This window comes from Pan troglodytes, chromosome 7 (assembly GCF_028858775.2).
Source record: "Pan troglodytes isolate AG18354 chromosome 7, NHGRI_mPanTro3-v2.0_pri, whole genome shotgun sequence".
Taxonomy (NCBI): Eukaryota; Metazoa; Chordata; class Mammalia; order Primates; family Hominidae; genus Pan; species Pan troglodytes.
This window is the reverse complement of record NC_072405.2, coordinates 62,616,483-62,641,628: the sequence shown is the minus strand read 5'-3', so window position 1 is coordinate 62,641,628 and position 25,146 is coordinate 62,616,483. Positions and strand designations below refer to the sequence as shown.

The following is a 25,146-nucleotide window of genomic DNA, read 5'->3' as shown; positions in this document are numbered from 1 at the left end:
TACTCCAGCCTGGGCAACAGAGCTGAGACTCTGTCTCAAAAATAATAATAATAATGATCCAGAATAACAAGTTCATGTGGGAGTCTGTATATTCGATATTCATTCATTACAGTATATAGAAACCAACTCAATACCTCAAGCAAGGAGTAAGCAGTGAGTCTGTGGCATCCTATCAAGGAAACTGAGGAGGAAAATGAGGCAAGGCCTCAGGAAGTAGCTAGGAATTGAAAAGCAGTTGGGCCTTGCTCACCATCTCTCATCTCTTGTTTCTTTGCTTGTCTGTTTCATTTACCTTTCCATAAACAATTGGCCATCTTGGCTTTTGCAGCCTATAGCTTTTCCAGCTCTTGAATTTACATGTTACAGGTGTAGCCACACAGAGAGTGACTGGTGGTTATCGAATCCCATTTCCACAGTGCCAGGAGAAAACATCACTGCCTGGGATGTGAAAGGCTCACGTGTACTCATGTGTTGCAGTAACCCATGGGCATGGTCAGAGTGATGGGGCTCCTGGATGCTGGCAGGAGTACAGCTTCCAGAATGCGGGATGTTGTGAGCTGGGTAGGCAGATACTCTGAAGGTGTCTGCTAAATAGTTATTATTATCTTAAATTCTCATTTAGAAAGTAATACCAATTTAAGGGCCAGGCACGGTGGCTCACACCTGTAATCCCAACACTTTGGGAGGCTGAGGCGGGTGGATCACCTGAGGTTGGGAGTTTGAGACCAGCCTAACCAACATGGAGAAACCCCATCTCTACCAAAAATACAAAATTAGCTGGGTGTGGTGGTGCATGCCTGTAATCCCAGCTACTCGGGAGGCTGAGGCAGGAGAATCGCTTGAACTCAGGAGGCGGAGGTTGTGGTGAGCCAAGATTGCACCATTACTCTCCAGCCTGGGCAACAAGATGGGCAACTCCATCTCAAAAAAAAAAAAAAAAAAAAGTAATACCAATTTAAGACCAGATTGGATTTTATGCCTAAAACTCTGCAAAGGAGAAAATATAAATTCAGAATATTCGTAAGGCATGTTGTAAGTGCAGCAGTTTCCCATGGTACAAACTATGTCTCGTCGGAAAGGAAGTCTGTATGTTCTCTGGTGTAGAGAACCGCATCCTTTAGGACATGGTGGGGTGTGTTTGTATTTCCGCTATTTGCCCGATTTGATTTGACACCAGCCACCGAGTTTGATTTTTTTATGGATATCATTAGTAACAAGAAATTCCCTAAATTGCTGTGGGCAAGCGTGTGTGTTCCATTGACTTTCCCTGCTTGTCTTTTCAGGGAGGAGCTTTATCTTTATATACTGCCCTTACCATGCAGCAGAAACTGGCAGGTGTCACTGCACTCAGTTGCTGGCTTCCACTTCGGGCTTCCTTTCCACAGGTAACTTGGTTGATGCACTCAACATGAGATTACTGAGCTAAAGGTAGCTAGTAGATAATGTTGGAGATAAAGTCATCTTATTTTTTTTTTATTAATAAACTTTATTTTTTGGAGCAGTTTTAAATTCACAGCAAAACTGAGCAGAAGGTACAGAGTTACTATCTACCTCCTGTCCCCACACATGCACAGCCTCCCCACCATCAGCATCCCCACCTCCACAGCCATGTCTTTGCTGCAGTCAGTAATGCTGCACTGACACATCACCATCACCAAGTCCTCCACTTACAGCACTCATCCTTTTTTAAAAATAATTTTCTTAGACTTTTGTGATATATTACTAGGCCTTATTTCTGTACGCTATACTGTCTGTATTGTGGAGTACATAGAATGGAATTAGAAAGAAACCTTATTGTCACAAATCTTATATTAGAAGGATTTGATACATTTTAGGATATATATGAAAATTAGGACTCTTTTTAACATATGGAAATCATACTTATTTTTAGACCAGGTGCGGTGGCTCATGCCTGTAATCCCAGCACTTTGGGAGGCTGAGGCGGGTGGATCACCTCAGGTCAGGAGTTCAAGACCAGCCTGGCCAACATGGTGAAACCCCATAGCTACTAAAAATACAGAAATTAGCTGGGCATGGTGGTGCACACCTATAATCCCAGCTACTCAGGAGGCTGAGGCATGAGAATCACTTGAACCCAGGAGGTGGAAGTTGCAGTGAGCCACGATTGTGCCACTTCACTCCAGCCTGGGTAACAGAGCAAGACTGTCTTTGGGGGAAAAAAAAAAAAAAGACAGCTGAATAAAACAGCAACTCAAAATACTAAAACAACCAACCAAACAAACAAAAAAAAGCTGAAAATATAAAGATGGATTAAAATATAATCTGCTTGGCTGGGTGCAGTGGCTCACGCCTGTAATCCCCGCACTTTCGGAGGCCAAGGCAGGTGGATCACAAGGTCAGGAGATTGAGACCATCCTGGGTAACACAGTGAAACCCTGTCTCTACTAAAAAATACAAAAAAATTAGCTGGGCATGGTGGCACATGCCTGTAATCCCAGCTACTTGGGAGGCTGAGGCAGGAGAATTGCTTGAACCTGGGAGGCAGAGGTTGCAGTGAGCTGAGATCACGCCACTGCACTCCAGCCTGGGCAACAGAGCAAGACTCCGTCTCAAAAAAACTAAACGAAACAAAAAAAGTATATATAATCTGCTTCAAGGAACTCATTCATTGGGAAGATATATATTATAATATGAGGCAAGGTGATCATACATCCTATAGAAGTCAAAGGGATGTGGTGAGTATATGGATGAAGGAATTTTATTTTTTTGGCCAAATATAACTTCTAATATGTTATATATATGCATATTTATGTACAATTTTAAATGCCTGGCATAGTGTCCTATACTTTTACAAAAATAATACTATTTCTTCTTTTGCTTTTTGCAGGGTCCTATCGGTGGTGCTAATAGAGATATTTCTATTCTCCAGTGCCATGGGGATTGTGACCCGTTGGTTCCCCTGATGTTTGGTTCTCTTACGGTTGAAAAACTAAAAACATTGGTGAATCCAGCCAATGTGACCTTTAAAACCTATGAAGGTATGATGCACAGTTCGTGTCAACAGGTAGGTGTCTAGAAGCAGTGATCAGCGCCATATTTGTAACTTTTTTCATGTGATATTTTCAAGAAAAGTAACATTTGAATGGGGATTTAAATGAGTTAATTCATATTGAGTCATAAGTTAGCAGTCATTAGATGAGTGTGTATTCAACTTAATTCAACAAATATTTACTGATTGGCTATTATACATAGCATTGTACATAATTCAAAGATGAATAATAAACATTCCCTTTCATTAAAATTTAAGATAACATTTAATAGAAAGATGCATGTCTAAGTAACTGTATGGATAGCAGAATGTGATATACATTGTATTAGAAGCTTTAAAAAGTTCCCTTGGAAAATAACAAAAGGTGCCCTGAAAAACTGAGAAGAGATTAATTTTATCTTAGGAGGCACTGAGACCATGATGAAACAGCTAGATTTTGAAAAACGGTGGGATTTGGATAGCAAATGTGCAGAGAAAGAACTATAGGACAGGAAAAGCAAGCCATTCAGTCTTAGGAAAAGCTGGGCGTGATAGGACAGAAGACATAGGGAACAGAGACTGTTTGTGCTGAGAAGGGACTTACTGGACTTACTCTCTAGGCAGCAGGAAGCTGTCAGTGTTTTTGGTTGAAGTGAGATGTGATCTGATCTACATTCTAGAGACAGGTGATCCAGTAGGATTTAGAGATTAATTATATGGGGTGTAGTAACCAAGGAAGTATCAAAAGGGCCTGAGATTTCTAGCTCTGATGCCATCATAAAAAGTAGGTGCAAGAAACAGTTTTAGAGTAAAGGAAGGAGATAATACTGAGTTTAATGTATTGAGATCGATGTGCCCCCACAGTATCAAAATAGGATATTGGAAATACTTGTCTGAAGTTCAAGCCTGGAAATGGAGATTTGAAATAATTACTAATATAATTGATCAACGAAGAATTATCTTGAGAAAGCATTATAAGAAAAAAAGCTCAGGGATAGAACTTTGGGGGACACATTACAGTTTAGCCTAATGAGAAAAGGAGTTAGGTGTTGAGAGTATGGGTGGAGAGAATTTCAGAGTGGGAAGGAGATGTGTAATGTGTTCCAGAGAAGGATTAAGGAGAAATAGGAAGAAAGTACCCAATATTAAGCCACCTGTGACCTTGGATGTTTGGGTAGATAAAGCCAAAATGCAAAGGATTGTGTGATAGAGGCATTCTCAGAGGGATCATAGAATAGAATTAAGTCCTGAGATGTATAGTGCTTGCCTTAAAAGAGGAGAAAACCATTTTCAATCAAGATAGAAGAGGACAGGCCGGGTGAGGTGGCGGGCACCTGTGGTTCCAATTACTCTAGAGGCTGAGGCGAGAGGATTACTTGATCTCCAGAGGTTGCTGCTGCAGTGAGCCATGTTGGCACCCTGCACTCCAGCCTGAGTGACAGAGTGAGACCCTAAAAAAAAGAAAAAAAGAAAGGATGGATGAATATAAACAGGAGATGGAGAGAGAAGAGAGTGCTTGGGAGCTCATATTAGATGTGCTTATCTTTTCAGTCAAGTAGAAGGTGCGATCACTTGATAGAATGAAGGAGGCCGGAGGCCTGGATAGGTCTGGCGGCTTGAGAAGACCTAGAGTAAAAATTGATTCCTAGTGAGATAGTCACACTGACAGTTTTACAACCACTCAGCCTGGGTTAAATAATTTAGGGATGGAGAAAGAGGTGGTAATATGATTTATCCAGAAAGACAAGGGTGCCTGGGAACCTGAACCTAGGGTGTTCCCCTACTGATATAGAGTATTACAGTGTTGAATCCAGAAAAGAGAGGGCAGGGGAAGTCCTGGAACCCTTAATGTGTGCAAGAGGGACTGAAGGTCTCTAGAGCAGCTGTTTTCTTCATGGGCTTTGTATCACAAATACCCTGGAGCTTCATAAAAGCTCTATAGATGAGTCTACAACAACTCTGGGCTGAATGAGGAGGAGCAGAAAATGAGGAGAAGTAGGATAGTGGGAGGTGATCTCACAGGAAACTCTTTGGGACTTCAGAGTATTGTGAAATAGAACACTTTCATGCTGGGGCTCTTTTCTGAGTGACTAAATTACAAGGCTGAAAGTTAGCTGCATTGCTACTATTTGGCACTGTGAGGCTAAGTAAGGCCTTGAAATATAAGAGCTGATAGCAGGAAGTGAGTTTGAGGGAGGTGAGAAAACTGAGCCAAATGCAAGAGGCTAAGAGGAGAAAGTTTCTTCTATGATAAATCTTTGGTATATTAATGTTCATATCTTCCCAGGAACATCTTAGGTACATGCTCTCTATCAAATGGTTAGTTGTATGTAATTCTTTATGAAAGACACAACATAGTTAATGCTATGGATTTAGCGCATAATTCAGTTTGAAGAATGGTAGAAGCTCTGCTTTGTCACTCATACTTAGTTGTCAGTAATTGTTCACTTACTGAGACTTCTCAGTGTAGGCACCATCGCTTCTAAACTTCCCTGCTCCCCAGTGTCTTATATTGTTCCAGTATAGGAAGATGCAGAACTAGATACTGGATGGGAGCTGTCATTTCAGTGTACAATAATCATGATAGGAAATGTCCTGAAATTTCTGTTGGAGCCTCATTTCTCTTTTGTCTTATTTAATTTTAGTAAAAATGTGATTTCACCTTTATGCATACCATAGATTTGATTAGTGGCATTTTAGTGGGAATTTAATTTCTGACTTACATAACTACCTACCTATTAAATTACTTTATTCCAAACAGGAAATGATGGATGTCAAGCAATTCATTGATAAACTCCTACCTCCAATTGATTGACGTCACTAAGAGGCCTTGTGTAGAAGTACACCAGCATCATTGTAGTAGAGTATAAACCTTTTCCCATGCCCAGTCTTCAAATTTCTAATGTTTTGCAGTGTTAAAATGTTTTGCAAATACATGCCAATAACACAGATCAAATAATATCTCCTCATGAGAAATTTATGATCTTTTAAGTTTCTATACATGTATTCTTATAAGACGACCCAGGATCTACTATATTAGAATAGATGAAGCAGGTAGCTTCTTTTTTCTCAAATGTAATTCAGCAAAATAATACAGTACTGCCACCAGATTTTTTATTACATCATTTGAAAATTAGCAGTATGCTTAATGAAAATTTGTTCAGGTATAAATGAGCAGTTAAGATATAAACAATTTATGCATGCTGTGACTTAGTCTATGGATTTATTCCAAAATTGCTTAGTCACCATGCAGTGTCTGTATTTTTATATGTGTGTTCATATATACATAATGATTATAATACATAATAAGAATGAGGTGGTATTACATTATTCCTAATAATAGGGATAATGCTGCTTATTGTCAAGAAAAAGTAAAATCGTTCTCTTCAATTAATGGCCCTTTTATTTTGGGACCAGGCTTTTATTTTCCCTGATATTATTTCTATTTAATACTCTTTTCTCTCAAGAAAAAAAAAAAGTTTGTTTTTTCTTTATTGTCCTTCATAGCAGACCAAGTATTGCCTCTCTGCAATAGACAGCTACTGTCAATACATACTGTAATTTGACATTCTGGGTCACAGATATAAGGTATTTAAAATCTATTTATGCTTTATAGAGAAACCAGACATTAAAACTTCATGCACTACTTATTTCGAATTACTGTACCTTATCCAAATTTACACCTAGCTATTAGGATCTTCATCCCAGGTAACAGGAATAATTCTGTGGTTTCATTTTTCTGTAAACAACTGAAAGAATAATTAGATCATATTCTAGTATGTTCTGAAATATCTTTAAGACTGATCTTAAAAACTAACTTCTAAGATGATTTCATCTTCTCATAGCATAGAGTTTACTTTGTACACATTTGAAACCAACTACTGTAGAAGATGAGGAATCTATTGTAATTTTTTGCTTTATTTTCATCTGCCAGTGGACTTATTTGAAATTTTCACTTTAGTCAAATTATTTTTTGTATTAGTTTTTCATGCAAACATAAAAATAGCAATCATTTTAAATTGTCAAAATTTCCAGATTACTGGTAAAAATTATTTGAAAACAAACTTATGGGTAATAAAGGCTAGTCAGAACCCTATACCATAAAGTGTAGTTACCATACAGATTAATATGTAGCAAAAATGTATGCTTGATATTTCTCAACTGTGTTAATTTTTCTGCTGTATTCCAGCTGACCAAAACAATATTAAGAATGCATCTTTATAAATGGGTGCTAATTGATAATGGAAATAATTTAGTAATGGACTATACAGGATGTTAATAATGAAGCCATATGTTTATGTCTGGATTTAAAAATTTTAAACAATCATTTACTATGTCATTTTTCTTTACCTTGAAGAACATAAACTGTTATTTCACTTCTACAAATCAGCAAGATATTATTTATGGCAAGAAATATTCCATTGAAATATTGTGCTGTAACATGGGAAAATGTAAATGTTTTTCATGGTTTCTATCAATGTGAAATAAAATTTAATTCTGACTTTTCTGTGACTTTGAGTATTTTAATATTTGGAATGTTAACATTTGGAATGAATGTCTATAATGCAATGGAGGAAAATAACAATGTACTTAAAAGAATATATATTCAGAGAGAGAAATTTTGATGATGGTGTGGTTGACTTAGAATGGAACCAGGCATAAGAAATAATCTCATGTTATTCAGTTTTAATTGGCTAAAAAAAAATTTCCCAAATTTGGTTTTCAATGTTTCTACCTATTTAAGAAGTTTTATTTGGTGTTTATCTTTTTCTTTTGTCTTTTTCTTAACTCTTTTTAAATTTTATTTTATTTTATTTTATTTTATTTTATTTTATTTTATTTTTTTGAGACAGAGTCCTATTCTGTCACCCAGGCTGGGGTGCAGTGGTGCGATCTCGGCTCACTGCAACCTCTGCCTCCCGGGTTCAAGTGATTCTCCTGCCTCAGCCTCCTAAGTAGCTGGGATTACAGGAGCCCACCACCATGCCCAGCTAATTTTTGTATTTTTAGTAGAGACAGGGTTTTGCCACGTTGGCCAAGCTGGTCTCCAACTCCTGACCTCAGGTGATCCACCCGCTTCAGCCTCCCAAAGTGCTGGGATTATAGGCGTGAGCCACTGTGCCCGGTCTTTTTCTTTAATGTAGTATTCACTGGGTTTTTTAAACTAGTGTCATAAGTCAGTTATCCAAGTAGTTTTTCTCCTTTATTTCAACACTGACTTCTGACTTTTCCGAATATAGGAATTCCTTCTGTTCTGTTAAGCAGTCCTTCGCTTTCTGCTTTTGGATACTTAAGTGACCACCTCACTTTTTTGTGATGCGGCTTGTTCAATTTTTGGATAGTTCTCGTGGTAAGAAAATTCTGGACCAAATATGTTGTCTCTAACTTCAGTTCGTTTTATAAAATGTTCATCTTTCACATCAGCACTGTATTTCATATGATAATCTTTAGTTCATGATCCTTTTAAAAATAATTTTGTTAACTACTAAATGCGGTCAGAGCTTGGTACTGACTGTTATGATCTAATTACCAATGGGTAACAATAGTTGTATCTATATGTAAATAGTTGGGTGATTTGCCTACTGTTGCAGCCACTCTTACTGCTGCATTTTGAAAGTATAGTTTTAAACCCTCTTAACAAGTACCATTTTATTTTGTAGAAATTACTAAAAAATGAAAATGTAATTATTTAATATATGCTGGGCACTATACTAAGCATTTTATATCCTTTAAGCATATAGTCCTCTGATCAACCATCTTGATTTTACAGAAGAGGAAACTCTAGAGAGGGAAACTATTTACTTAGGATTCCAGAGCTATTAATGTGCAAGAGCCAGGATTCAAATTCATGTGCCTAACTTCATGGTCTTTACAACCTTGCTCTGTGCCCCAGTGGGGTAATTTAAATGCTTTGAAACACACAAATGATGTGTATTTCATATAATACAGGACACATGGAAATGCTGAGTGGAACTATGATACAAATCAGCTCACCATAAAGTACAATCTCCAGTGGCCGGAGAGAACTAAAAGGGAACTAAAAACCCGCATGACACAGTTAACTTTGGGGCTTAAGATGAGATAAGGTATGTAAGTAATTCACCCTTATTTTTTTTATTTTAAAATGTTTTTGTAGAGATGGGGTCTTGCTATGTTGCCCAGGATGGTCTCGAACTCCTTGGCTCAAGTGATCTCACCGCAGCGTCCCAAAGTGCTGGGATTACAAACAGCCACCATGCCCAGCCAAGCCAGGACCCTTTTAAGGGCAGTGCACATAGGTGAACTAGGAAAAAAAAAATCTGGCCCCTTCCACCCCGTCACCCCCCAGCATAGGGAAGTGGAGGGAAACTTGCCTGTTTTGGTCTGGGCAGTGGACTGGGAGAGATGAAATCATCCCTCAAAACTTTTTCACCAGGAGTTTGTGTTCATGTGCATTTTGATTTTCAAGGTATATACCATTTATGTGGTCTGTCAACACACGAAGTTAAATATTAACGTCAAGAATCTCCCTGGACTGGCTTTACTCTCAGGTACCTGGAAGAAGCAAACAAATACTTTATGAAGACCGACAGCCTCAGAATTTAAATTCTGAGGTTGCATAAATTTAACCTTGTCAAAAATGAGCTCAGAGCCCCCACATTTCAAATCATAAGAGGGAATGGTTTACCTACAGCTGAATACCAGGTGACCCGAAAGATAAAAGGAAGGCTGGGCACGGTGGCTCCCTCACACCTGTAATACCGGCACTTTGGGAGGCTGAGGCGAGTGGATCAGTTGAAGGTAGGAGTTAGAGACCAGCCTGGTCAACATGGTAAAACCCCATCTCTACTAAAAATGCAAAAATTAGCTGGGCATGGTGGCGTGCACCTGTAATCCCAGCTACTTGGGATGCTGAGGCAAGACAATCACTTGAACCTGGGAGGTGGAGGTTGCAGTGAGCCAAGATCATGCCACTGCACTCCAGCCTGGGTGACAGCAAGACTGTCTCAAAAAAGCGGAAGAGTAAGTGAAAAAGAGTAACAGTATAAAACGCAGATTTGAGGCCGGGTGTGGTGGCTCACACCTGTAATCCCAGCACTTTGAGAGGCCAAGGAGGGTGGATCCCTTGAGGTCAGGAGTTCGAGACCAGCCTAACCAAGGTGGTGAAACCCCGTCTCTACCAAAAATATGAAATTAGCCGGGAGTGATAGCACATGCCTGTAATCCCAGCTACTTGGGAGGCTGAGGCAGGTGAATTGCTTGAACCCAGGAGGCTGTAGTGAACCGATTTTGCACCATTGCACTACAGCCTGGGCAACAAAAGTAAACTTTGCCTAAAAAATAAATAGGGTCAGGTGCAGTGGCTCATGCCTGTTTTCCCAGCACTTTGGGAGGCTGAGGCAGGTGGATCATGAGATCAGGAGTTCAAGACCAGCCTGGCCAGTATGGTGAAACCCCATCTCTACTAAAAATACAAAAATTAGCCAGGTGTGGTGGTGCACGCCTGTAGTCCCAGCTACTCAGGAGGCTGAGGCAGGAGAATCATTTGAATCCGGGAGGCGGAGGTTGCAGTGAGCTGAGATCACACCACTGACTCCAGCCTGGGCGACAGAGCGAGACTCCGTCTCAAAAATAAAAAATGCAGATTTGAAAAAAGGTTCAAAAAATGAAAAACAGCCTTTTCAAATGAAAATTTTCATCTAGGAGTGATGGCGCTTGCCAGTAATCCCAGCTATTCCAGAGGTCAAGCTGGAAGGATCCCTTGAGCCGAGTGCGAGGCTGCATTGAACTATTACCACACCACTGCACTCCAGCCTGGGCAACAGAGTGAGACCTCATCTCTGGACAAGTGTTATTTGTGACAGCACAATGTTTGATGCAACCCAAAGTTGAATGAAAGTGGACCAGCTAAATAAACCATGAACATTTACGCAATGGAATGTTAGGCAGCTATTAAAAAATAAGGTGCACTGAATTCGTTAGGAAAGGATTTAGGTTATCGGATGAAAAAAATGTAAAAAACTGAAAGGGGTGGAGGAAATAAGACCATATACTTGACTTGGCTAGAATTTGCATTTAAAAAAACACTGAAAGGACATTTGAAGAGTGTAATAAAAGTAGTTATATCTATGGAGCGTGAATAGGGAAGGAATGAAGTGAATAAGGATAGGAGTGGGAGAGAGGAATCCTGCCTTTGGGATACATTGTTTATTCTAACACAGATTTAAAAATCTGAATACATAACAAAATTCACCATTTTAACTACTTTTACCTGTATGCTTCAGTAGCATTAAGTACATTCACATTATGCAACCATCACCACCATTCATCTCAAGAACTTCATCTTTCCAAACTGAACCCTGTACCCACGCTTTAGATTTTAAATTGTGTTAACCTGTGACCTATAAACAAGATTCAATGGCCAGGTGTGGTGGCTCACGCCTGTAATCCCAGCACTTTAGGAGACCGAGGTGGGCAGATCACGAGGTCAGGAGTTCGAGACTATCTTGGCCAATATGGTGAAACCCCATCTCTACTAAAATTACAAAAATTAGCTGGGCGTGGTGGCATGCGCTGGTAATCTCAGCTACTCAGGAGGCTGAGGCAGGAGAATCACATGAATCCTGGGGGCAGAGGTTGCAGTAAGCCAAGATTGTGCCACTGCACTCCAGCCTGGGCAACCAAATGAGACTCTGTAAAAAAAAGGAAAAAGAAAAAAGATTCAATGGATGAGTTAAACTATATTAGAGACAACAGATTTTAAAGGTAGTTCTGAGGAATTTACTCAAGCGCAGCAAACAAGGGAGGGTAAGAGACTACAAAAATAAAGTAAAAAGGTCCAATACAGGCTTTAATAGAAGTTGCAGAAGGAGAGAACAGAATGGAGAGAACTATAAAATGGCTGATGTTTGCAGGGTGCGGTGGGTCACGCCTGTAATCCCAGCACTTTGGGAGGCCGAGGTGGGCAGATCACGAGGTCAGGAGTTCGAGACTATCTTGGCCAGTGTGTTGAAACCCCATCTCTACTAAAAATACAAAAATTAGCTGGGCGTGGTGGCGCCTGCCTGTAGTCCCAACCACTCGGGGGGCTGAGGCAGAAGAATCGCTTGACCCCAGGAGGCAGAGGCTGCAGTGAGCTGAGATCCGCGCCACTGCACTCCAGCTTGGGCGACAGAGTGAGACTCTGTCGCAAAAAAAATAAAAATAAAATAAAATGGCTGATATTTTTCCAGACTTCAAGAAAGGTAAGAAACCCCAAATTCAGGAAGCAAAAAATGAGTTACTAACAAGATAAGTAAGTGAAATCTCCACTGAGACACATGATGGTGAAGAGCAAAACAGAATACCATAGAAAAAGAATTTGTTTTCTTTTTTTTTTTTTGAGACGGAGTCTCGCTCTGCCGCCCAGGCTGGAGTGCAGTGGCGCGATCTTGGCCCACTGCAAGCCCCGCCGCCCGGGTTCACGCCATTCTTCTTCTGCCTCAGCCTCCCGAGTAGCTGGGACTACAGGTGCCCGCCACAACGCCCGGCTAATTTTTTGTATTTTTAGTAGAGACGGTTTCACTGTGTTAGCCAGGATGGTCTCGATCTCCTGACCTCATGATCCACCTGCCTTGGCCTCCCAAAGTGCTGGGATTACAGGCGTGAGCCACCGCACCCGACCAGAATTTGTTGTCTTTAGAGATGGTCTCTTGCTCTCTTGCTGGCAGTGCAGTGGTATGATCATAGCTCACCGTAGCCTCGAATTTTAGAAGCTCAAGGAATCCTCCCACCTCAGCCTTCCAAGTAGCTGGGACTACAGGCATGTGCCACCACGCCCAGCTAATTTTAAAATTTTTATAGAAACATGGGGTCTCACTGTGTTGCCCAGGCTGGTCTTGAACTCCTGGCTCTGGCCTCAAACCATCCTCCCATTGTGGCCTCCTAAAACCCTGGGATTAGAGGCATAATCCACCACTCCAGGCCAGAAAAAGATCTTAATGGCAACCAGAGAAAAGGAAACTACTTAAGCTGTCACATTTTTTTTAAAAAAAAATGGCAAAAACCTCAATTACTTTTGCACCAACCTAATATAAAAGTTGAGGAGATGTCAATGTGGAATTTTCTGACTGAAGGCAAAAGAAAACCATTTTTAAATACATAGTTTATGAGAAAATGACTACTGGCAGAACTTTTTAAAGGTGTTTGTTCTATGAGAAAAAGAAAAGTGAATGAGAGGAAAAGAGATTCAGAGAACTGGAAACAGTGATAAGCATTTGGGTAAGTAAACAAGCACTGATGACTGTGAAACTAATAATGCTAATCTGGGGGCTAAAATACTGGATAAAGGTAAAACACACGCAAAAATCAAGTGCATTTTATATACTAGCAGTGAGCACATGGAAATCAAAATTTTAAATGCAATACCATTTTCTCTTGCTAAAAAATAGTACTCTGGGCTAGGCGCAGTGGCTCATGCCTGTAATCCCAGCACTTTGGGAGGCCAAGGCCGGGGGATCACCTGAGGTCAGGAGTTTGAGACCTGCCTGGCCGACATGGTGAAACCCCGTGTCTACTAAAAATACAAAAATTAGCCGGGCATAGTGGTGGGCACCTGTAATCCCAGCTACCTGGGAGGCTGAGACAGGAGAATCACTTGAACCCGGGAGGCAGAGGTTGCAGTGAGCCAAGATCACGCCACTGCACTCCAGCCTAGGCGACAAGAGTGAGACTGTCTCAAAAAACAAACAAAAATAGTACTTTGGGATAAATCTAAAAAATCTTTTTATAGGATTTGGAGGCAGAAAACTACAAAATGATGATGAAAGACATCAAAAAAGATCTGCATAAATGGATACATATACCATGTTCACAGATTAGAAGGTTCAATATAGTAAAGATGTTTATTCTGTCCACACTGATATACTAATTTAATGCAATTCCTATCAGAACCCCAGCAAAATTGTTGTCGTTATACACAAGATGATTCTAAAACATATAGAAAGGCAAAGGAACTACAAAACTTTAATGTTAAAAAAGAAGGCCCAGGCGTGATGGCTCACACGTGTAATCCCATCACTTTGGGAGGCCAAGGTGAGAGGTTGCTTGAGTCCAGGAGTTCAGACCAGCTGGGGCAACATAATGAGATCCCATCTATTATATTAAAAAATAATAATAATTAGAAAAAGAACATGGAGGGGGGTGGTCTCTGTACCAGATTTCAAGATTTACTAAATTGAGACAGTAATCAAAAAGGTGTTGGCAGAAAGACACATAGATGAACAGAACAAAATAACACAGAAATAGTCTCCTCACACAAGTGCAGCCAACTGATTTGAAAAAGTTACAAAACGGTTCAATATGGCAGGGCGAGGTGGTTCACGCCTGTAATCCCAGCGCTTTGGGAGGCTGAGGCGGGTGGATCATGAGGTCAGGAGTTTGACACCAGCCTGGCCAACATAGTGAAACCCCGTCTCTACTAAAACCACAAAATATTAGCCGGGCGTGGTGGCGGGCGCCTGTAATCCCAGCTACTCAGGAGGCTGAGGCAAGAGAATCGCTTGAACCTGGGAAGCGGAGTTTGCAGTGAGCTGAAACCGCACCACTACACTCCAGCCTGGGTGACACAGCGAGACTCTGTCTCAAAACAAAAAACAAAAAAACAGTTCAGTAGAGGAAGGATAGTCTTTTCAGAAATTGTGCTGGAGCAATTGGCTATCCATAGGCAAAAGAAAAAAAACACACGAAAAAATCTCCATCTAAATCTTACGTAGAAACTAGCCTAAAATGGATCATAGATTTAAATGTCAAATGTAAAGCTCTAAAACTTAGATAAGAAAACAGAAATCTTGGGGACCCAGGGCTTGAAATGTTTCCAAATATGACAGCAAAAATGTACTCCTTGCAAGAAAAAAAAATGAATTGGACTTCACTGAAATTAAAAACCTTTGCTGTTTTCAAAGACCCTGTTAAGAGGATGAGAAGACAGCTGAGACGGGGAGGAAATATTTGTAAACTACATATCCTGACAAATGACTAGCATTTAGAATATGTAAAGAGCTCTCAAAATTCAACAGTTACAAAAAAAATCCAATTAGAAAATAGGCAAAAGACATGAAGAGATATTTTGCTGAGGAAGCTATAAGAATGGCAAGCACATGAAAAGATGACCAACATCACTAAGCCATTAAGGAAATGAAACGTAAAACCACAGGCAGGACATCGTGGCCCATGCCTGTAATCCCACCACTCAGAACTTTGGGAGGCTGAGAGGGGGGCGGATTGTTTGAATCTAGGAGTTTGAGCCCAGCCAGGACAACATGGTGAAACCCCGCCTCTACAAAAAAAAGCTACAAAAATTACCCAGCCGTGGTGTCGCATGCCTGTGTTCCCAGCTACTGTGAAGGCTGAGCTGGGAGAATCGCTTGAGCCCGGGAGGCGGAGATTACTTACAGTGAGTTATGATCGCTGCCACTGCACTCCAGCCTGGATGACAAAGTGAGATCCTGTCTCAAAAAAAAAAGTAAAATCACAATAAAATATCACTATATATATATTAGAGAATATCTAAAATAAAAACAGTGACAATGCCAAATGCTGATGAGGATGCAGAGAAATGGAATCTTTCCTTGCTGGTGGGAATGTAAAATGGTACGGCCACTTTGAAAAAGTTTGGCAATTTATTTAAAATCTGACATATGCTGATATAACTTCATAATTGCATTCTTGGGCATTTATTCCAGAGAAACAAAAACATATCTACACAAAAACCTGTACAGGATTATTTGTAACAATTTTATTCATCACAGCCAAAAACTAGAAACAAGCAAAAAGTCCTATGGCTGAAGAATGGTTAAACAAACTGGTGCATCAATACTATGGAATAGTACTTAGGAATAAACAAGAACGATGTACATAATGACTTAGATGAATCTCAAGGGCATTATTCTGTTTTTTTCCTTCTTTTTTCTTTCTTTTATTTAAGAGATGGGGTATCACTCTGTCATCCAGGCCAGAGTGAGCACAGTGGCATGATCATGGCCCAGTGCAGCCTCGAACTCCTGGGCTCAAGTGATCCTCCCACCTCAGCCTCCAGAGTAGCTGGGACTACAGGCACCTGCCACATGCCTGGCTAATTTTTAAATTATTTTTTGTAGAGGTGGGGTCTGGCTTTGTTGCCCAGTCTGATCTCAAGCCCCTGGCTTCAGGCAATACTCCCACGTTGGCCTTCCAAAGTGCTGGGATTACGGGCGTGAGCCACCACATCCCACCTGAAGGGCCTTATTCTGAGTGAAAAAAGCCAGTCTCCAAATGTCATGCACTGTATATAACTTTTTCAAAATAACTAAATTACAGAGATGGAAAATGGATTAGTTGCCAGGGGCTAGAGATGGTGTGGGAGAGGGTAGTAGATGTGACTACAAGGGAATAGCATGACAATGATCTTTGTGGTGACAGAATAGTTCTATATTTGATTGCAGTGGCAGTTATATGAATCTACACATGATAAAATGATAGTGGACTATACATATTTTTAAACGATGTCAATGTCATGGTTGTGATATTGTACTATATGTATGATGTAACCATTGGAGGAAACTGGATGGAAGGGGACACAGGACCTCTATGCTTATCTTGACAATTCCCTGTGAATCTATAAAATATTTCAAGATAAAAAGTTTTTAAAAATGTACAATGGGAGGGCTGATAGAAGTTGAAATATTCTGTGGTTCTTCCATTTTGTGTGAGTAGATAAGAAATATTTATTCCTTTTAAAGCTAAGTGTTCACAGTGTAGGCTAACTAAAAAAATGAGAATAAATAGATGTAAATTCCAAAGTAGTGGGGATGGGGATGTTTTTATTTATTTATTTATTTTGAGATGGAGTCTAGCTCTGTCACCCATACTGGAGTGCAGTGGTGCGATCTCGGCTCACTGCAACCTCCGCCTCCCAGGTTCAAGCGATTCTCCTGCCTCAGCCTCCTGAGTAGCTGGGATTACAGGCGCCTGCCACCACTCCCAACTAATTTTTGTATTTTTAGTAGAGACAGGGTTTCACTATGTTGGCCAGGCTGGTCTCGAACTCCTGACTCGTGATCTGCCTGCCTCAGCCTCCCAAAGGGCTGTGATTATAAGCGTGAGCCACTGTGCCCGGCTGAGGGGATGAAATTTTTAAGGTTCCATTAAAAAAAAAAAAAGATGAGAAAGGAGAAATAAAGCATATAAAACATAGAATAAGACATTTCATACTATGATACATACAAATCCAAAAATAACAGTTATTTCCACTGTGATGGACTAAATTTGTCAGTAAATGACAGAAGCTAGGCTGAACAAAAGAATGATCTAAAGCTACACACTCACACACACACGCACACATTTTGGTTTTTGAGACAGGGTCTCGCTCTGTTACCCAGCCTAGAGTGTAGTGATGTGATCACAGCTCACTGCAGCCTTGAACTGGGCTGAGGCAATCCTCCTGCCTCCGCCTCCCAAGTAACCAGGACTACAGGTGTGCACCACCATGCCCAGCTAATTTTTAAAATTTATTTTTATTGTTTCGTAGAAAGGGTTTTAGTACGTCACCCAGGCTGGTCTCTAACTCTTGGCCTCAAGACATCCTCCCACCTCAGCCACCCAAGTGCTGAGATTACAGGTGTGAGCCACCACACCTGGCCGAAAGCTGTATTTTCATTACAAGCAATATCAAACACATAGGGCACAGAAAGTTTGAAAGGGATGGGAAATTATAAGCAAATACTACCCAAAGTAAGCTGGCTTGGCTATATTTGTATGAGGTGAAATAGACTTTAAGGCAACAAATATACGTCCACACAAAAACTTGTACACAAATGTTCATAGAAGCATTATTCATAGGAGCCACAATGCAGAAATCACCCTGACGTTCATAACCAACAAGTGGATAAATAAGACGTGGCATAGCCATAAAATAGTATTCAGTAATAAAAAAGAATGCTGGCCAAGTGCGGTCACTCACACCTGTAATCCCAGCTCTTTGGGAGGCAGAGGCAGGTGGATCACCTGAGGTCAGAGTTCGAGACCAGCCTGGCCAACATGTGAAACCCTGTCTCTACTAATAATACCAAAATTAGCCAGGTGTGGTGGTGCACGCCTGTAATCCCAGCTACTCGGAGACTGAGGCAGGAGAATTGCTTGAACCTGGGAGGTGGAGGTTGCAGTGAGCTGAGATCACACCATTGTACTCCAGCCTAGGCGAGAAGAGTGAAACTCAGTCTCCAAAAAAAATAAAATTAAATTTAAAAAGCTACCACATGGATGAACCTAATTTTATCTAAATAAAGCTGTTAAAAAAAAAGTTTAATGCCTGGTAGGAAGGCTTTGTGTCATTTTTACTTATGTTTAATTATCCCTTCCAGTCATGGTGATGCTGTTGAAGATAACAGTTCACATTCCTGTGGGTTCCAGATATTGGAGGAACCAAAGTCAATCTTGTTTTCAAAGAATCGTGGTTGTCTCTCAGGTGGCTTTTTGAAGGAGTAATACAAAGACTGCCTTTATCTGCTCTAACTCAGAACTCTCTCAGGGTGAAGAAATAGCTCAGAACTCTCTGAGGGTGGAGAGTTGACCAACACAGAGGGTGTTGGTCAAAAATATTTAAAGTCAAATGAACCACTCACTACCACTTAGGGCAAATGACATAAGTTGGAGCAAACAATAGACACACCAAAAAGCCTGGGAGGAAAGGCTGAGGAGTGAGATGCTTTGGAGAAATAAAGGTTTTCAAGTGCTTTCACGTATTTCTGGATATCCAGACCATGTGTATGAACAGGGCAGGGTGCAGGTTCAGAAAAGTGGCTGAGTGGCTGGTTGTGGTGGCTCACACCTGTAATCTCAGTATTTTAGGAGGCCGAGGTGGGCGGATCACTTGAGGTCAGGAGTTCAAGACCAGCCTGGCCAACATGGCGAAACCCCATCTCTACTAAAAAATACAAAAGTTAGCCAGGCATGGTGGCCCCAGCCTGTAATCCCAACTACTTGGGAGGCTGAGGCAGGAGAATTGCTTGAACCCAGGAGGCAGCGGTTGCAGTGAGCCAAGATTCCACCACTGCAGATTCCAGTCTGGGCGACAGAGAGACTCCCTCTCAAAAAAAAAAAAAAAAAAAAAAAAAAAAAAAGATTTGAGAAATTCCTAAGCTCTCACCTCTGGCTGACCTTGAAGTCCTGGGCCAGCAGGTCATGAAGGTTAAGGCAGAGTTGGAAAGTGACCAGCTGAATATTACAAGTGTGCCCAACACAAAGAGCTCTACTGCAAAGTCTGGGAGATTTTTTTTCTTGCTCCAGGTGTTTAAAAAAATGAAGTATCTGTCAAAACATTAGGTGGACACTGAGCTAACAAAACAGATACTTTAGTGACTACACATGACAGAGTTTAGATATGTCATTAAACATATAAACTAAAAAACTCACATAACTCTAACAATAAGCGGCAACAATTCTGATTTTTAAAGTTACATTATAATCTTCAAAATGTTCAATTTTCAGCAAAAATTATGAGGCATACAAAGAAACAAAGCCTGGCCCATTCATAGGGTGAAAAAAAGAAATGAACAGAAACACTGTCCTTGAGGAAGCTCAGATACTGGACTTACTGAGCAAAGACCTTATTCAGCTGTCTTAAATATACCTCAAAAAGCTAAAGGAAACCATGGAGAAAAAAATTAAAGCAGGAGGACAATATCTCAACAACTAGAGAACATCAATCAATAAATAAAAATTATAAAAAGGAACCAAATACATATCTAGAACTGAAGATAACAATAATTAAAATAAAAAATTCACTAGAATTGCGCAGCAGGTTTGAGCAGGCAGAAGAATCAGCAGACTTCAAGATAGTACAATTGAAATTATCCAGTCTGAGGAATAGAAAGGAAAAAGAAAATAAAAATGAACATAGCCTAAGAAACCTGTGGGTTTCTTAGAGTAGCAACATACACATAATGGAATTCCAGAAGGAGAGAAAAAAGAGGAACAAAAGGAATATTTGAAGAAATAATGGCCAAACCCCAAATTTAGCTGGGTGCAATAGCTCGTGTCTATAATGCTAGCAATGAAAGGCTGAGGCAGGAGGATCACTTGAGGCCAAGAGTTTGAGACCAGCCTGAGCAGTATATTGAGACCCCATCTGATATAGTTTGGATGTTTTCCTCTCCAAATCTTATGTTGAAATGTGATCCCCAATGTTGGTTGTAGGGTCTCATGGGAGGTGTCTGAGTCATGGGGGCAGATCCCTCATGAATAATGGCTTCGTTCCCTCCTCACAGTAATGAGTGAATTCTGGCTTTATTAGTTCATGCAAGAGCTAGTTGTTTAAAGAGCCTGGCACTTCCTCCCTGCCCTGCTTGTTCCCTCTCTCACCATGTGACATGCCAACTCTCCTTCTCCCTTCTGCCATGAATAAAAGTTTCCTGAGGCCCTCATGATGCTTGCACCGTGCTTTTTTTTTTTTTTTTTTTTTTTTTTTTTGCATTTTTTTCTTGAGACAGGCTCTTGCTCTATTGCTCAGGCTGGAGTGCAGTGACATGATCTCAGCTCACTGCAACCTCTGCCTCCCAGACTCAAGCCATCTTCCCATCTCAGCCTTCCAAGTAGCTGGGACTACAGGTGCTCACCACAATGCCTGGCTAATTTTGTGTTTTCTGTAGAGATGGGGTTTCCCCATGTTGTTTGGGCTGGTCTTGAACTCCTGAGCTCAAGCTATCTGCTTGCCTCAGCCTCCCAAAGTGCTGGGATTACAGGTGTGAGCCACCATGCCTACCCACCGTGCTGCTTGTACAGTCTGCAGAACCATGAGCCAAATAACCTTTTTTTTTTTTTTTTTTTTTTTTTTGAGTCGTAGTCTTGCTCCGTTGCCAGACTGGAGTGCAGTAGTGTGATCTCAGCTCACTGCAACCTCCGACTCCCTGGTTCAAGTGATTCTCCTGCCTCAGCCTCCCGAGTAGCTGGAATTACAGGCACCTGCCATCATGTCCAGCTAATTTTGGTATCTTTGTGAAGATGGAGTTTCGCCATGTTGGCCAGGCTGGCCTTCAACTCCTGACCTTAGGTGATCCTCCTACCTCGGCCTCCCAAAGTGCTGGGATTACAGGCGTGAGCCACCATGCCCGGCCGAGACCCAGACTTTTGAAAAAAAATCCCTGACTTTGATGAACAACATAAATCTACACATCAAAGAAGCTCAATGAACTCCAAGTAGAATAAACTTGAATATATTCACACCAATCCAATTATAATCTAACTGTAGAAAGACAAAAAGATTACTGATAGCAGCAAGAGCAAAACAACTCATCACGTCCAAGTGTTTCAATGAGATTAACAGCCAATTTTGCAGCAGAAACCACAGAAGCTAGGAAGTAGTGGGATGATACTATTTAAAATGCTGAAAGAAAAAATACATGTCAATGAACAATTCTGTATCCAACAAAACTATCCTTTACTTGAGCCCGAAGTCTGAGACCAGCCTGGGCAACATGACAAAAATACAAAAATTAGCATGGTGGCATGCACCTGTAGTCACAGCTACTCCAAGGAAGGAGGGTGGCTCAAGACTTGGATTTTGAGGCTATAGTGCACAATCACACCTGTGAATAACCACTGCACTCCAGCCTGGGCAATGCAGCAAGACTTCTTTTTCGATGACTTTGGCTGGATACCACAGGTGGTTTGAGACCTGGATTTTGAGGCTATAGTGCACAGCCACACCTGGGAATAACCACTGCACTCCAGCCTGGGCAACGAGCAAGACTCCTTTCTCGATGACCTTGGCTGGATACCCGTGGGTGCCCTTAGACAAGTGACCAAAACTGAGAGGGCACCAATGGATGTGGAGTAGGAGGCAGCAGGCCCGGGGCAGCCAGAAGTGGGGAGAAGCCTCTGCTGCAGCCAGTTGGTGGGGGTTCATGGCCCCCACAGCATGTGGCAGACCCATACGCTCCCTCCTGTGAACCCAAGCCTTAAGAATCTAGCTTAAATAGGCCGGGTGCAGTGGCTCATGTCTGTAATTCTAGCACTTTGAGAGGCCAGGGCAGGTGGATCACTAGGGGTGAGAAGTTTGAGACCAACCTGGCCAACATGGCGAAACCCCACCTCTACTAAAAGTACAAAAATTAGCTGAGCATGGTGGTGGGCGCCTGTAATCCCAGCTACTCGGGAGGCTATGGCAGGAGAATCGCTTGAACCCGGAAGGCAGAGGTTGCAGTGAGCTGAGACTGTGCCATTGCACTCCAGCCTGGGCGACAAGAGCAAAACTCCATCTCAAAAAAAAAAAAAAGAAAGGAAATAAAAAAGAATCTAGTTTAAATAATCCCAACTTAGCTTCAGCAGTATACAAATGCTGTGTTCCTATTCAATTTCATCCTTCCATCTTCATGTAGTTGTTGTTACAAAGGAAACCTTTACACAATGTATGCCCATTAACATAGATTTATAACTTATGCTTCTATGCACTTGTGTTTTAAATGGCAAATTCAGCTCCTAATAGGATTAAAGTATGCAACCGAAAGAGATTGGTAAAATAAAAATTTAAAAAAGAGATACAACTATATGTCTTGAAGAGACTCATTTTAGATCCAAGACAAATATATTGAATGTAAAAGGATGGAAAAAGGTGTTCCATGAAAACAGTAACTAAAAGAGAGCTGAGGTGGATATACTAGTATAAAAATAGAGTGCAAGTAGGCTGGGCACGGTGGCTCACGCCTGTAATCCCAGCACTTTGGGAGGCTGAGGTGGGCGGATCACAAGGTCAGGAGATTGTGACCATCCCGGCTAACACGGTGAAACCCTGTCTCAACTAAAAATACAAAAAAAATTAGCCAGGTGTGGTGGCGGGCACCTGTAGTCCCAGCTACTGGGGAGGCTGAGGCAGGAGAATTGGTGTGAACCCGGGAGGCGGAGCTTGCAGTGAGCCGAGATCGCGCCACTGCACTCCAGCCCGGGCGACAGAGCGAGACTCTGTCTCAAATTAAAAAAAAAAAAGTGCAAGTCAAAATTTGCTACAATTTGCTACAAAAGAACACTATATATGGATAAAAGGGTTAAACCATCAAGAAGATATAACAATTCTCCCTTTCCCTCTCCCTCTCCCTCTCCCTCTCCCCACGGTCTCCCTCTCCCTCTCTTTCCATGGTCTCCCTCTAATGCCAAGCCGAAGCTGGACTGTACTGCTGCCATCTCGGCTCACTGCAACCTCCCTGCCTGATTCTCCTGCCTCAGCCTGCCGAGTGCCTGCGATTGCAGGCGTGCGCCGCCAGGCCTGACTGGTTTTCGTATTTTTTTGGTGGAGACGGGGTTTTGCTGTGTTGGCCGGGCTGGTCTCCAGCTCCTAACCGAGAGTGATCCGCCAGCCTCGGCATCCCGAGGTGCCGGGATTGCAGACGGAGTCTCGTTCACTCAGTGCTCAATGGTGCCCAGGCTGGAGTGCAGTGGCGTGATCTCGGCTCGCTACAACCTCCACCTCCCAGCAGCCTGCCTTGGCCTCCCAAAGTGCCGAGATTGCAGCCTCTGCCCGGCCGCCACCCCGTCTGGGACGTGAGGAGCCCCTCTGCCTGGCTGCCCAGTCTGGAAAGTGAGGAGCGTCTCTGCCCGGCCGCCATCCCATCTAGGAAGTGAGGAGCGCCTCTTCCCGGCCGCCATCCCATCTAGGAAGTGAGGAGCGTCTCTGCCTGGCTGCCCATCGTCTGAGATGTGGGGAGCGCCACTGCCCTGCCGCCCCATCCGGGATGTGAGGAGCGTCTCTGCCCGGCCGCCCCGTCTGAGAAGTGAGGAGACCCTCTGCCTGGCAACCGCCCCATCTGAGAAGTGAGGAGCCCCTCCGCCCGGCAGCCGCCCCGTCTGGGAAGTGAGGAGCGTCTCCGCCCGGCCAGCCGCCCCGTCCGGGAGGGAGGTGGGGGGGTCAGCCGCCCGCCCGGCCAGCTGCCCCGTCCGGGAGGTGAGGGGCGCCTCTGCCCGGCCGCCCCTACTGGGAAGTGAGGAGCCCCTCTGCCCGGCCACCACCCCGTCTGGGAGGTGTACCCAACAGCTCATTGAGAACTGGCCATGATGACAATGGCGGTTTTGTGGAATAGAAAGGGGGGAAAGGTGGGGAAAAGACTGAGAAATCGGATGGTTGCCATGTCTGTGTAGAAAGAGGTAGACATGGGAGACTTTTCATTTTGTTCTGTACTAAGAAAAATTCTTCTGCCTTGGGATCCTGTTGATCTGTGACCTTACCCCCCAACCCTGTGCTCTCTGAAACATGTGCTGTATCCACTCAGGGTTGAATGGATTAAGGGCGGTGCAAGATGTGCTTTGTTAAACAGATGCTTGAAGGCAGCATGCTCGTTAGGAGTCATCACCACTCCCTAATCTCAAGTTCCCAGGGACACAAACACTGCGGAAGGCCGCAGGGTCCTCTGCCTAGGAAAACCAGAGACCTTTGTTCACTTGTTTATCTGCAGACCTTCCCTCCACTATTGTCCTGTGACCCTGCCAAATCCCCCTCTGCGAGAAACACCCAAGAATGATCAATTAAAATAAATAAATAAATAAATAAAATAAAAGCCCCTTATAAAATCATAAAAAAAAATCATAAACATGTCCATACTTTACAACAGAGCCCCCACATATATGAAGCAAGAACTGACATAGTTTAAGGGTGAAATTGGTGGTTCTATAATAATAATTAGAAACTTAAAAATACACCCCTTTGGCCAGGCGTGGTGGCTCATGCCTGTAATCCCAGCACTTTGGGAGGCCGAAGCAGGTAGATCACCTGAGGTTGGGAGTTCGAGACCAGCCTGACCAACGTGGAGAAACCCTGTCTCTACTAAAAATACAGAATTAGCCGGGTGTGTTGGCCTGTAATCCTAGCTGCTTGGGAAGCTGAGGCAGGAGAATCGCTTGAACCCGGGAGGCGGAGGTTGCAGTGAGCCAAGATCACGCCATTGCACTCCAGCCTGGGCAACAAGAGCAAAACTCCATCTCAAAAAAAAAAAACAACAACAACAAAAAAACAACCCCACGACTTTTATTAATGGATAGAACAGTTAGAGGATCAGTAGGAAATACAGAACTTAAACAACATTATAAACCAACTAGACATAATACATACAGTACACTCCACCCATAAGAATGCATATTTTTCCAAAGTGCACATGGAACATTCTCCAGAATTGGTCATT

At 42.2% G+C, this 25,146-nt stretch overlaps 1 protein-coding gene and 1 long non-coding RNA gene across 11 annotated transcripts in view; both read left to right on the top strand.

Moving 5' to 3' along the window:
* The window catches only part of LYPLA1 (lysophospholipase 1), a 54,925-nt gene extending 47,431 nt beyond the window's left edge, over positions 1-7,494 (top strand). For all 10 annotated transcript variants that reach the window (XM_519760.4, XM_009455399.3, XM_063817103.1 and 7 more), the window contains 3 exons: positions 1,284-1,385; positions 2,849-3,025; positions 5,751-7,494. In XM_519760.4, the coding sequence (XP_519760.2) occupies positions 1,284-1,385; positions 2,849-3,025; positions 5,751-5,804 (333 nt within the window). In that variant the 3' untranslated portion in view covers positions 5,805-7,494. The remainder of the gene's footprint in view (positions 1-1,283; positions 1,386-2,848; positions 3,026-5,750) is intronic.
* Positions 7,495-8,229: 735 nt separating this feature from the next.
* LOC129135714 (uncharacterized) lies at positions 8,230-10,901 on the top strand. The gene is made up of 3 exons (XR_008536729.2): positions 8,230-8,339; positions 8,939-9,075; positions 10,673-10,901. It is a non-coding gene; the product is annotated as an uncharacterized LOC129135714 (long non-coding RNA).
* The last annotated feature ends 14,245 nt before the right edge of the window (positions 10,902-25,146 follow it).